Source organism: Taudactylus pleione, unplaced genomic scaffold, assembly GCF_031769625.1.
Source record: "Taudactylus pleione unplaced genomic scaffold, aTauple2 ptg000347l, whole genome shotgun sequence".
Taxonomy (NCBI): Eukaryota; Metazoa; Chordata; class Amphibia; order Anura; family Myobatrachidae; genus Taudactylus; species Taudactylus pleione.
In genome coordinates, this window is record NW_028284748.1 from 427,887 (window position 1) to 441,304 (window position 13,418).

At 42.8% G+C, this 13,418-nt stretch overlaps 1 protein-coding gene across 2 annotated transcripts in view; it reads left to right on the forward strand.

The window, feature by feature from the left end:
- Positions 1-13,418, forward strand: part of TIMM44 (translocase of inner mitochondrial membrane 44) — a 119,563-nt gene that overhangs the window by 55,567 nt on the left and 50,578 nt on the right. For both annotated transcript variants that reach the window (XM_088444076.1, XM_088444077.1), the window contains exon 7: positions 4,090-4,175. In XM_088444076.1, the coding sequence (XP_088300202.1) occupies positions 4,090-4,175 (86 nt within the window). The remainder of the gene's footprint in view (positions 1-4,089; positions 4,176-13,418) is intronic.

The following is a 13,418-nucleotide window of genomic DNA, read 5'->3' on the forward strand; positions in this document are numbered from 1 at the left end:
TGGTGTCAGACCTGTTTGTTTGGAGGGCACCTGGACATTTTATGTACGATTATCTGGAGTGCCACCCTTGTATGTATGTATGTATGTATGTATGTGTATATATATCAGAGAGCCAGCATGCAAAATATATTCTTTATAGAAAATAGCAGCATGAATGTATACAGCAGTGCATTCACTCATGTAACTCACTGAGAGGATACTACAACATTAATAAGCCAGGGTGGAAAAACTGCCAGTGCAGACATCCAGAGGGGAATGCACATCCTTCAGCCCGACAGCTGTATCTGCGTGATTCACACTCCTTCCTCATGGACACACAAAGGAGTAACTGCCATCATACTTATACCTGCCATAATCAAGCAAATAACACTCACCTGTAAGAGCGTGTGCCCAGCCGTTCAGATACGGCGAGACCGGAAGTGTGCACACACTAGTCCCCATCCGCGATCTCGGAAACCGGAAGCAGCGTCACCGGCTACCCCGGCAACTAGAGAGCCGGAAGACGTTACGACCGTTGCCCAGGATACAAGAGCAACAATCGTGCATCCAGGGGGAGGGTTAGTAGATTCTTAATTAACAAAAATGTATTCAACAACTGTGTGGTTCATTTATATGTACCATCATGCATTGCTCCTGCAGAACTTCATCGATGGCCTCACAGGTTTCAGGTATGATCTCTCCCAGGGCTTGAGAAAAAATAGCAGTGCTGTAACGCAGATCAACCAGTGTCTTTCCAGTAGCCAGAGAGCATAGCATAGCCACCAGCCTTCTCATATAGGTGTCCTCCCTTCCTAGGAGCAGGGCGACTTGCTGGAGAAGCTCTTAGAAGGCCATCCATACTCCATAATTCTTGAATTCATCAGGGATGTTCTCGCCTATTTCCTGAACCAAAGCCATATCTGAGAACGTGTCTCGCCTCCAGTAACTCAGATTCTTGCTCCTCTTTGTCTTCATGATAGCTTACATTGTTGTCACCATAGCAGTAACAATACAAGCATGGGACTTCCTTCTCAAACTCATGATGAGGATTGAAACAAACAAAGGTATTCAGCCATCAAAACACATGAGTAGAAAATGGCGCAGCGACTACTCTAGTTCTGTCCTCCTACCCGGAGGTTTGTTTTTATTCTCTAATCACGCCCTGTTCCAGCCCATTATGTTATTTCCTGGTACATCTCCTGTGAGTGTTGCCTGGAATCGGGAGAGTGTGTATGGTGGTACAATCATTTTCTTTCGATATTTTGGCAGTCGCATGTACAATTGTAAATTTGTGTGCTCACATATCGGCACTGTGGTCTGGACTTCCAATTGAAACAACGCATTAAAAGAATATGTACCCAGCTTAAGGCAGCTGATTGCTCCCTCCCGACTGCACTCCACAATCTCTCAGCTGAAATATTGCAGCATGACTTTAAAGAAGCTGCTATAGAAACTTCAGAATGCTTTGAATTTTCTTGATGAAAACATACAATGTTATCTCTTTTGGCATTAGCCTGACTATTCTCATTGTTTCTGAGCTTTTACTCTACAATCTATTTGAAGCTGTCAGAATGTGTGATTTTTAGGGACTGTCCCACTGCCCACTTTTTCTATGGAGTTTCATTTTTTTTTTCACCTTCAAATCACTCTTTAGTCAAATGAAACCGCTCCTGTTTTGGTTTACCTTAACATGTATACATTGTTATAGCTGTAACCCCCCTTTAATCCAGGTTACCAAGTACCTTGGTGTATAGAATGTACCCACCCTTAACCTTCTGTTAAGTGGTGTACCATTATAAATCTGTGCCTCCACCCAAATATTGGTAATGGACCTACTTGGGAAAACCCTCTTACAATGTAGGATGGTAATTCTACTTTGACAGCTATGTGACACCTGCCTGTGTGTATGTAGACAAGTTATTGGAGACTGTCAGAAATAGATCAACAAGATTTTATTGACATAAGTTCTTTGGACCATCACATGCAGTGATTACTGCAGACACTCTTCTTGTCCAGGAACTTGTGGACAGTTTACCAACAGGAGGTGGTATGTTTTGCCATTCTGCCTTAAGTACAGAATGCACCCGTCTCTCCAAATTATCCCAGAATTTCTCAATGGGGTTAAGATCTAGACTCTGAGCTGGCCAATCCATCCTGGTTAGCGAATTTTCTGTATACCAGTCCAGTGTCATCCTGGAAACATGACAGGTGGCATTGTTGTCCTGATATCAACATGTGTTGTTTCCGTAGAACTGCAAGTGGTTGGGCCTCCCTAAGAAGTGTTCTTGTGGAAACCACCACATTAGTGGCCATTTGGAACTCGTGTGCAATGGTATGCGTTTCGCTTGCGCTGGGGTGTCCAATCACTTTTGTCTACATAGTGTATTAGTCATCACTTAAACCATATTCCAGGGTACGGTACATGCAATGGTAAGTTTTATTTCTTCTTCCATCATTAGGCACATTTCATTAACAAATTGTTTAAGAAAACAGTCACATTACATAGCCAAACAATATTTCTTGTATGTAATTACCCTAAACCCCTAGTTTGTTTCTTTTGTGTTTACTGATACCAACATTACTTTATCATTACTATAGGCGTAGTCCTTAGTCAGACCGGCACTCCACTGTCAAAAATACACACGCTCCAGTGCCCTCTGTATATCAACAAGGTATAGTGGTAATACTAACGAGCAGCGGCACTCGGAGACTTGGCAACAAATTTAAGTGGTGTATTGGCAAAAATACATGACCTTATTCCAACGTTTTGGGACACACACATCCCTTTGTATTGTATGTTGCAACACATGACTCAGGGTGACTCAGACTGTCGGGTGGAGTTTGCACACTGGGTAACACGGCAACTTCAACTGAACCCCCATTTGCCACACCAGGTATTGTTTAATGATGAGGCAAATTTCTTTGTCAATGTTAAGGTAAACAAACCGAACCACATGTACTGGTCAGAGATAAACCCTTGCTTGATGGATGCCTGTAGGGTTGTAGCCTCGGCAAAACAGTTGGTAAGGTGTGGTGTGTCAAGTACCCATATTGTGGGACCATTCTTCATTGATGGAACAACAGCACATTACAAGAGGTTGTCAGATGAAGAGATTTTTCCCTCATTGTTATCGGAGGATGGATCATATCTTAATTTCTTCCAACAAGATGGTGTCCCACCTCATTGTCAGGGAATATCTTGATGTGCACTTTCCCCATAGGTCGATTGGCTGTAGAGTTCCAGTCCAGTGGCCACCAAGATCCCCAGAATTAACTCTGTTGGATTTCTTTATGTGGGGTTATTTGAAGGAACGAGTTTATGCTGTGAAGATACAAGATCGTTATCATCTGCAGCAACATATTGTTGATGCTTGTGCTCAGATTCAGCCAGACATGTTGGTCAAGGTTCATTAGGAATGGAAAAAGAGAATTATCTTAACACTGCAACATGGTGGACAGCACTTCAAACATATCCTATAAACTTTGTTTAAATTCGATAATGATTAAAGATACATGAAAACAAAGAACACCAATGTTTTTCTTATGCCATTCTGGATCTGTTTGATATGTCACATGACTAACCTCCCAATTAAAAAAATTGAGTTGCATCCAAGATGGCTGACTTCAAGATGGCCGCCATACTGGTGACAAACCTTAAAAAGTTCCCCCCACTCCCATATCATATGTGTAAATTAGACACTGGATTAATATTTTCTTACTCATTCCAAGGGTGTTTCCACACTAATTGACCACCCTGCACGTACTGCATATATATATATATATATATATATATGTGTATATAATATGTAATGCGCAGGGGTGGTCAATTAGTGTGGAAACACCCTGAAATGGGTAAGGAAATATTAATCCAGTGTCTACTTTACACTTCTGATATGGGAGTGGGGGAACACTTTTTAAGCTATATATTCAAACACACATCTATGTTAATCAGATTTTACCTCATAACTTTAAATATATCTGTAAATAATTTACACTATGCATACCGAATGTTTTACTCATCCTAGTAACTCCTACTAAGGGTTACATAGCTTGGGAACGTCAAAAATTAAATGGGTGATGCTGATCATGTTAATGATTTCTGTATTTCAGGGAAGCTATGGGAGTTGTGCTGCACAAGGATTCTAAGTGGCACCAGCAATGGAAGGATTTTAAAGACAACAATGTAGTGTTTAACCGTAAGTGTCCAGGCTTCTATTGGTCACATAACAAGTTGCTGCTTTTATGTCTTCTAAAATAATGAATGCATTATAAATTAATAACAGAAAATGAGCTGATGATTCTTCTCACATTCAGAAATCTGCCTACAAATCTAGACTACTTCATGTCACAATGTTTATTAGCAGCACTCACTTTCAACACTTATGCTGGGTACACATTTAGATAACTTATCGGTCAGCAGACTGTGTAGCTTACCAATGGCTGCTCACTTACCAGTCGGCTGCTCGATATGTCTGGGGTGGCATCACAACAGGACAGGCATTTAAATTTGCCCGCCCAGTTGAGATGTCAGTGTCAGTGCAGCAAGTGTACGGGAGTCGTCAGGTTTGCTGTAGACACATGCAGATGCACCGATATATCTTTAAGATATATTCGCATTGTATATGTGCTGCAGGGCTAACCTGATCTGTCTGTGAAGGGATGCAGTCAATAGCAAGTGGAATGCTGGCATTTAGAATACCGGCAACAGAATCCCAAAAGTAAGTAGCGTGGTTAGTGTTATGCCCTGGGGGGGGTAGGTAAAGGTCAGGCTCTGGGGGAGGGGGAGGTTAAGGTCAGGCTCTGGGGGGGGGGGGGGGGAGTCTAGCTGGGAGGTTATGTTTAGACTGCGGGGAGGGAGGGGTTAGGATACCAATCGACAGGTGACACCCCGTACCCAACCAGTCTTTGAACTACTTTGTCCACAGACCTATCCTATCGAGTGTGCGCACCCACTGATGCACTTACGATATATTGCCAGCTATGTACCCTGCATTAGGATTAGTTGTAGCTGCATGGATGATTTCTGACTCCATGTAGATCATGTGAAAATGTGCAGCTGAAACATTAAATATACCTTGTTTATGTAGTTGTTATATGTGAAGATATTTGTTTAATGTGTACTTGTGAATCTGGTGGGTCTCCTTTAATGTAAAATGATGTTATGTAAAAAGTTGGGATTGGAGTGCATAGTGGAACAAAGTGATAAATTAATAATAATGAAATAAATTGTATTAGTGAATCAAAATGAGTGCCAGAGAAAAATAAGTACTTCTCACACAACAATATCCTCAAATTTCCCACACATTTTTAACACTAGGGAAATCTTCCAAAAGGTATATCACATACAGTATAATTGCCTGATGCAGAGATGTATGCTGTAGCACAGCCGCTGCATCACAATATGCAAAAGCTGCAAGAGGCGTATTGTGTATATATAGACACCTCCTGCTGGCTTCTGTGATCCGCTGCTGCGTGTGGAGATGCAGCATTGGATCACTAGCATGATCATTGGACATCTGAGTAATCAGGTTACGCAGAATATCCGATGTAATCACACCACAGAGGCCAGAAAATCTGCACCCGAAGTCACAGACCCTGACCCTCTGCACGCCTAGAAAATAGGGCCTACACATTCCCACTTTCAAGAACGCAGCCTGTCGCCGTCCCCTCCTGCATGTCATTCATGCTATGGCTTAGAGGGCACTGCGACCATCGTTGCAGACACCGATCTGCATATGTGCATTACAGGTCTTGCACATGCTTCAGAGTTGTACATGAACCATGGGGTTGCCATACAATTCTGAATGAGGCCCAGTGTAACAAGTTCATATAATCATCATAACATGGTTATGTAAGAATACCTTCCGGAAATATAGGAAGCGTATGTATGCTTTGCAATTATAATCTTTGTTTCTCCACACACTTTCTCACAGTGGAAAAGCCTACAAAAAATTGGCGTTATTTATGCAAAATGTAGTATGTTCATGTAATCGCTGTATCATACTCAAACAGCACCAGATTAACGCCATTGGGGTAGGCGACAGGGGCGGTTGTCTCGGGACCCCACACATAAGGGGCCACCACACCCACTAGGGGTTAAACGGGAACGGGAGACGGAACCAACCCTGGCGCAACAGGGAGGCTCCATTTTTCGGGCGCCCACTGAGATTTTGTTACCAGCGGGCACCCGGCTCCCTCCCCGCATCGCCAGCACACCAGAGCTCCGGCTCCCACAGTGTGCAGTGCACTGTGGGAGAGACGTCATGACTTCTCTCTCATAGTTCTGAGGAGCGGCCAGCCAGATGGACATGGGAGCGGGGCTAAAGGTAAGGTTTTTGTTTTTTTTCCGTGTAAGCGGCTTCACTACTGGGGGCATTACTACAGTGGGCACTACTTCTGGGGGCATTACTACTGGGGTCATTACAACAGGGGGCATTACTAGTGGGGCACTACTAATGGGAGCATTGCATAGGAGGAGCTGCATAAAGGGCACCACTACTGTGGGTTTTGCATAAGGGGCATGACCACTATGGGCTCTGCCACTACTAGGGGCACTGCATAAGGGGCACCACTAATGGGTGCACTGCATAAGGGGCACTACCTTTACTGGGGGCATTGCATAAGGGACACCACTGCTGTGGGCATTGTATAAGAGGCACTACTACTGTGGGCATTATTTGTATTAGGGGCACTACTACTGTGGACATTGTGTTTAAGGGGCACTAACATGGGCATTGTGTAAAAGGGGCACTGCTGTGTTTCATAACATGAATAAGGGACACTACTAGGTGGTGTAATGTGAGTCGGGCAGTATGTGCGGTGTAATGTGGACTCACTAAAGGGGTTATGTCTTCCTTTCAGTATTTAACAAACAGCGCTAAGCTTAGGGAACGATACGGTCCCTATTTTGCGCATAACCCCATTTCCTCCATATTTAATAGGGGCCCCCACAGACCTTAATCCGGCCCTGTGCTCAAATTTTAAAATATGTACATTGGACTTGTTAAGAATATACTCATCAGTATGATCTTTATGTGGCTTCTTTAGTATTAAAAGAAAATAAAATCCTAGACAGAAAACCCCTATGAGTTCTCAATATAAAAATAATCAAAATATAGTGTAGTACTGTAAACACAGACATAATTTTAAATATGTCATAAAAATGCCTGTTCATAAAGTATAAATAAATATAAAACTTATCTATAGTTTATAGCAGTCAAATCAAGGAAAATGTTACTTGGACAGTAGGACTTGATCTAAACACATTCACTTTCAAAGTTTGAGGTCTCCCAGGTGGGCCCCAACATGTTTCGGCTGCCTGTTATGTTAAAACTGAAGCTTTCTTCTTTTGTCACATGATGCCAAAAAGATTGAAAATAAGCAATTTTAGTAAGACTTATATGTAGTGTTTTTTTTGCAATATATGTTACCAACACAGAATAAATTGACATGACAGTGCATGTACAAGAACAACAAATCATACCATACATTTAACATGGTGTCATAAAGACGCACAAATAAAAATGTATCACTTATAAAATTTACAGTCAAGTAAAAGCAAAAAAAAATGGATGAGAGGGGAAGAAAGGCGGAAAAGTGAAAGAACCTCACTGCCAGGAAGAAAGGATGTACATTAAAACATTAGAAGTAAAAAGGTAGCTTGTTACACCATTGTGTAATACCCTCAATGGAGAATAACAACCACTCCCCACTTAACTACTCCAAACCCCTACAAAGCGATTTGCAGAGATCAGATTCTTTATAAAGTAGCCATGGGTACCAGTTCGCTGTGAAATCTTGGTGGCCATTCGGTAGAGGCAGTATGAGGTCATCCATAGACATGTTGTGGTCGAGCCGTGCACACCATTCAGCCATGTTGGGGGCGGTAACTGATCTCCAATGGACTGGAATAACTGCTTTTGAGGCACTAAGTATATGTCATAATAAGGTTCTTTTAAATTGTGTCTGGGGTTTTCGTAAGAGATTCAGAAGCCAAAACCTTACGCCAAAATGGTTGCAGTATTGGATACACCCACCAAATATGCAGAGGAGTACCCAAGGCTGCATTACACCTCCAACAGGTATTAGGGACCCCAGGATACATTTTAGCCAATAGACTGGGACAATGATACCAGCGGGATAAAACTTTATAATGCGTTTTCACCACTAATATATTAAGTAAGCTAGAAAATGTATTACTAAAAATTTCCGGCCAATCATACTCTTCTGACCAAACCCTTCAAATCAGCCTCCCAATCACTTGGGAATCTAGGTCTAGTGGAAAAGAGGTGATCAATAAGTATAAATAAAGGACAAAGGGTGTGAAGGATATGAATGGGACATGCACATGGTTTCAAACAGAGTGGGCATTAATGGACCCCAAGCCTAGAAGAAAATGCTTAATCTGGAGATATTTCCAAATCTCACTATTAGGCAGGTTCCATTTGGTCTGTTTAGAGGGAAAACTTATAACACCAGAGGAGTCGAGCAATTGGCCCACCTTAAATCCCTTGTAGTCGTCCTAATTGAAATGAATTAGGTGGCATCCCTGGGGGAAAGGCCAGATTTTTCAAATAGTGGAGTTAAAGAGAAGGGCTAGGTGAGAGGAGAGTGGTTGGGTCTGTAAACACCGCCAGCAAGAAACAGTTGGACTCTGCAAAGGGTGGTGTTTCCGAGGTAGAACATGAACATGTAGCCAGGGCAACCCAGGGGTCCATGTAGGGAAAGAAGCAGCTTCAGTATCCACCCATTGCTTCCTATCATCTATTCTACACCATTCCATTACCCTCGTAAGCAGCACAGCGTTATAATAGGAGAGAAAGTGTGGTAGTTGTAAACCTCCTAGATGCTACGTCCCGCCCACACAGAAGCTCTAATGACACGGTGTAGCTCCGTGAACCAAGAGCATGGTTTTGCAATGGGAAAAATTTGCAGAAGATAGAGCACCCTAGGTAGTACATTCATTTTGATCACTCCAATCCTCCCCGTCCATGAGATCCTCTTAGTCCGCCAGGTTTGAAGGTCTGTTTTAAGCTTATTAAGCAAGAGAGGAAAATTGGAGGAAAATATCTGGCAGGAGTTCCTATGTAAAATAACAAGGTATTTAATCTACGTGGGATGCCACAAAAATTGGGAAATAGATTGTAAGTATTGCAAAGATGCCTGATCTACAGTAAGATTTAAGGCAACTGATTTAGACAAATTCACTTTAAAATTAGAGCGGTAGCCAAAACGTTTAAACTCTTTAATAAGGTTGGGGACAGAAACCAATTGGTTGGTTACTATAGCCAAAAGGTCTATCTTAAATTCCCTTTCACCCATTGGTACTCCTGTTATGTTAATGTTCCGTCGAAAGGCCCTCGCCAAGGCTTCCATACACAAAACTAATAGGGTAGATAAGGGGCAGCCCTGACTGGTACCATTAGAAATCGGAACTGGGGTGGAGTGGAGGGCTCGAATTCTCTGGATACCTCTCTGACCCAAACCCAAATTCTCCAGCACACCCATCAAGAAATCCCAGTCGACCCTATCAAAGGCAGCATCTGTTGGCAGGAAGCCACATAAATCAGGTCTAGAACCTTTGTGGTATTATTCTTGGCCTCACAATCAGGCTACGAAAAAGTATTTTGAGGCGGTTAGCCATTAATTTAGCAAAGAGCTTCAAATCTACATTTAATAGGTATATGGGTCTGTAGCTGGAGCACAGGATCAGATCCTTCCCTGCCTTTGGTATAATCATGATATGAGCAAGAAGGGTGAGAGATCCGAGACCTCATTGAATGTCCGGAGCATCAGAGAGGGGAGAGGTCGTTGCCAAAGGTTTTATAGTAAGCGATAGAAAACCCATCTGGGCCCGGACTCTTACTATTTGGAGTTGATTTAATGGCTCCCCTTAATTTAGATAATGTAAATGGCTCCTCAAGAGCCTTTACATCTGTTTCTGAAAGGGTGGGGAATCCCAATTTCCTCAAGGTAAGCTTTAATTGAATCCCTCCTTGACGACAAATCTTCCTCAGCTCTCAAGCCCTTTTAAGTTGTATAATTTGGTGTAGTATGACTGAAAGGCTGCGGCTTTATGCCTTGTAGAATTACAGAAGATTGAGATTTTATTTGAGCAATGAATGTAGACGCATGCTGGGTACGAAGTGCCCTAGCCAGCATCTTGCTTGGTTTGTTCCCCCAAAGAAAGTGGTGCCTACGGCACTTCCTTGCGTCTATTTTCATCTTAGCAGACATGAGGATATTAAGGGCCTGGAGAGCATCTGTAAGGGACTGGAGAGTCTCCGCAGACAGAGAGGACTTGTGCAAAAGAGTCTGTGTATCTTCCACAATAAGGCCTCTCTCGTTGCTAGCCATTGCTTTTTAAAATATGTTCCAAGCTGAATAAGTTTACTCCACAGAACACATTTGTGTGTTTCCCGTATTGTAACCTTAGATGTATCGGGCAGATCATTTGTAGCAATATATTCCTCAATAGCTTCTCTAACCTCCTAAAGGATCATGACCTAGGATTTCACTACAGAACTTCGTAAGGACATCCTGGAGGCCCTGATGTGGAATATCTTCCGGGATGCCACGAACCCTCTGGTTGTTGCGAAGTCCTCTATTATCGATGTCATCCAAATGATCTCGGAGACTCTGTAACTCCACAGTCTGCTCTTTTATAACCTCAGCGAGGGCATGTTGAAAGTCATCAATTGCCTCCCCATGTTCTTCCAAGGTCGAAAACCCAAATGGGTTAGCTCCGTTTTAAGCGTAGTGACCTCTGAATTTACCACTTCCCGAAGTTTACTCTCCAAAGATTCAAAATCCGCTTTGGTAGGTAGTTCCACTTTAGTAGGGAGGGATTTAAGAAGATGGAGGACCCTCTGGATATCTCGTTGCTCATCTTGGGCATGGGTATACAGTGCCTTGCAAAAGTATTCACCCCCTTGGCTTTTTACCTCTTTTGTTGCATTACAACCTGTAATTTATTTTTTAATCTGAATTTTACGTGATGGATCTCCACAAAATAGTCTAATTTGGTGAAGTGAAATGAGAAAAATATATATAAAAAATAATCTTTATAAATAAAATTCAGAAAATTGGCATGTGCATATGTAATCACCTCCTTTGCTATGAAGCCCCTCAAAAGTTCTGGTGCAACCAATTACCTTCAGAAGTCACATAATTAGTGAAATGAAGTCCACCTGTGTGAAATCTAAGTGTCACATGATCTGTCAGTATAAACACACTTTTTCTGAAAGGCCACAGAGGCTGCAACACCACTAAGCAAGAGGCATCACACCATAAAGACCAAGGAGCTCTCCAAACAAGTCAGGGACAAAGTTGAGAAGTACAATTATGGGTTGAGTTATAAAGAAAAATATCCAAGTCTTTGATGATCCCCCGGAGCACCATCAAATCCATCATCATCAAATGGAAAGAACATGGTACCACAACAAACCTGCCGAGAGAGCGCTGCCCACCAAAACTCACAGACCGGGCAAGGAGGGCATTAATCAGAGAGGCAGCACAGAGACCAAAGGTAACCCTGAAGGAGCTGCAGAGTTCCACAGCAGAGACTGGTGTATCTGTGCATGTGACCACAATAAGCCGTACACTCCATAGAGCTGGGCTTTATGGAAGAGTGGCCAGAAAAAAGCCATTACTTAGTGATAAAAATAAGAAAACACGATTTGAGTTTGCCAAAAGGCATGTGGGTAACTCCCCAAAGGTATGGGGGAAGGTGCTCTGGTCAAATGAAACTAAAATTTTACTTTTCGGCCACCAAGGAAAACGCTATTTCTGGCGCAAACCCAACACATCCCATAACCCAAGAACACCATCCCCACAGTGAAACGTGGTGGCAGCATCATGCTGTGGGGATGTTTTTCAGTAGCAGGGACTGGGAAACAGATTCGAGTCGAGTGAAAGATGGATGGTGCTAAATACAGGGATATTCTTGAGCAAAACCTGTTTCAGTCTGCCTGTGATTTGAGACTGGGACGGAGGTTCACCTTCCAGCAGGACAATGACCCGAAGCATACTGCTAAAACAACACTCATAGAGCTCATAGACTTATCAAACGGTACTTGCAGCTGTAATTGCCACAAAAGGTGGCTCAACAAAGTACTGACTTTACGGGGGTGAATAGTTATGCATGCTGAAGTTTTCTGTTATGTTGTCCTAAATGTTGTTTGATTCACAATATAAAACAAACAACTTCACAGGTGTAGGCATGTTCTGTGAATGAAATGATGCACACATTCAAACAATCCATTTTAATTCCAGGTTGTGAGGCAACAAAACATGAAAAATGCAAACGGGGGTGCATACTTTATCAAGGCACTGTATCTGAGTGGGGTCTCAGAGGTCAAAGAATGAGCTGGTGAAGCAGGTCCCGAAGAAGCGCACATGGTGGAATATCTGGGGGAGTAAAGAAACCACAATAATCTGTACAAGGCAGCTTCTCAGTGGTCTGAGGGACACCTTTCGACCCTTGTTGCCTTCTTCACCTCATGAAAAGATATCCCTACTGTGGAGAGACAAATTTTTAGTATAAAAGCAAAGACAATTTTCTTAAATTGAAGCATACAGGAGATCCGTCACGATACAATGGTCCAACACGATGGCTGACTCCGCACAGAAGGAGAGAATGCAGACAAGCGCCATCTATATCCGGATCATCAGGCAGAATAAGGACAGTGTTGTTACTTGACAACAATGCCTATAATAGAGCTGTAGTATGTCACATGGTGTTTCAAGTGCATTGGGTGCCACCAGCCGCCACTCCCTGTAGAAGCACTAGAAAGCCATCAAGGGAACAAACTTTCAAGTGTAGTGTTCACATGATATAGGGAAAGCAAGAGGACTGCAATTACAGTGGCTTGCCACAAGATGTTGCTTATAGAGTCATAAATATAATCACATTCTGTTCAAGCACTCCTTAAATTATGAATAATATTGATAAAGGCAGATGGTATCCCACAAAGCAAATAGTGGTGTGCTAAATAGAGCTCCTGTAACCAGACTGGTGGAGGGGAGAGTGTGGGGAGCAACAGAGGAGGTGAGTGGATATGAGGCTATAAGAGGAGCAGAGTATTCCTAAGGAAGGGCTAAAGAAAGCCACTCGTCCTACTTATAAATCTCCCAGACCGTCCACCAGGTCACTCCTTTCATTACTAATGGGCTACAAATGGTGGTCAGCAATGATACAGTACAGTGTAATATGAGGTGGGAGCGTCTGGAGAATAATTACACGCTGACCCTTAGCAGAAGAGGCTTCCCTAGAAGATACTCTATAGGCAGGAGGTGCAGACTCTTTATACCAAGGTCTGTGTCACTCCAACCCCGATGGTGCGGACCCCATCTTCCAGCCCATGCGGCAGCAAAGGGATTTTCACTTAGGGAGGACCTCTGTACCGTAGAGCTGGGTAAGTGCAGCATGGAGGAAGTGC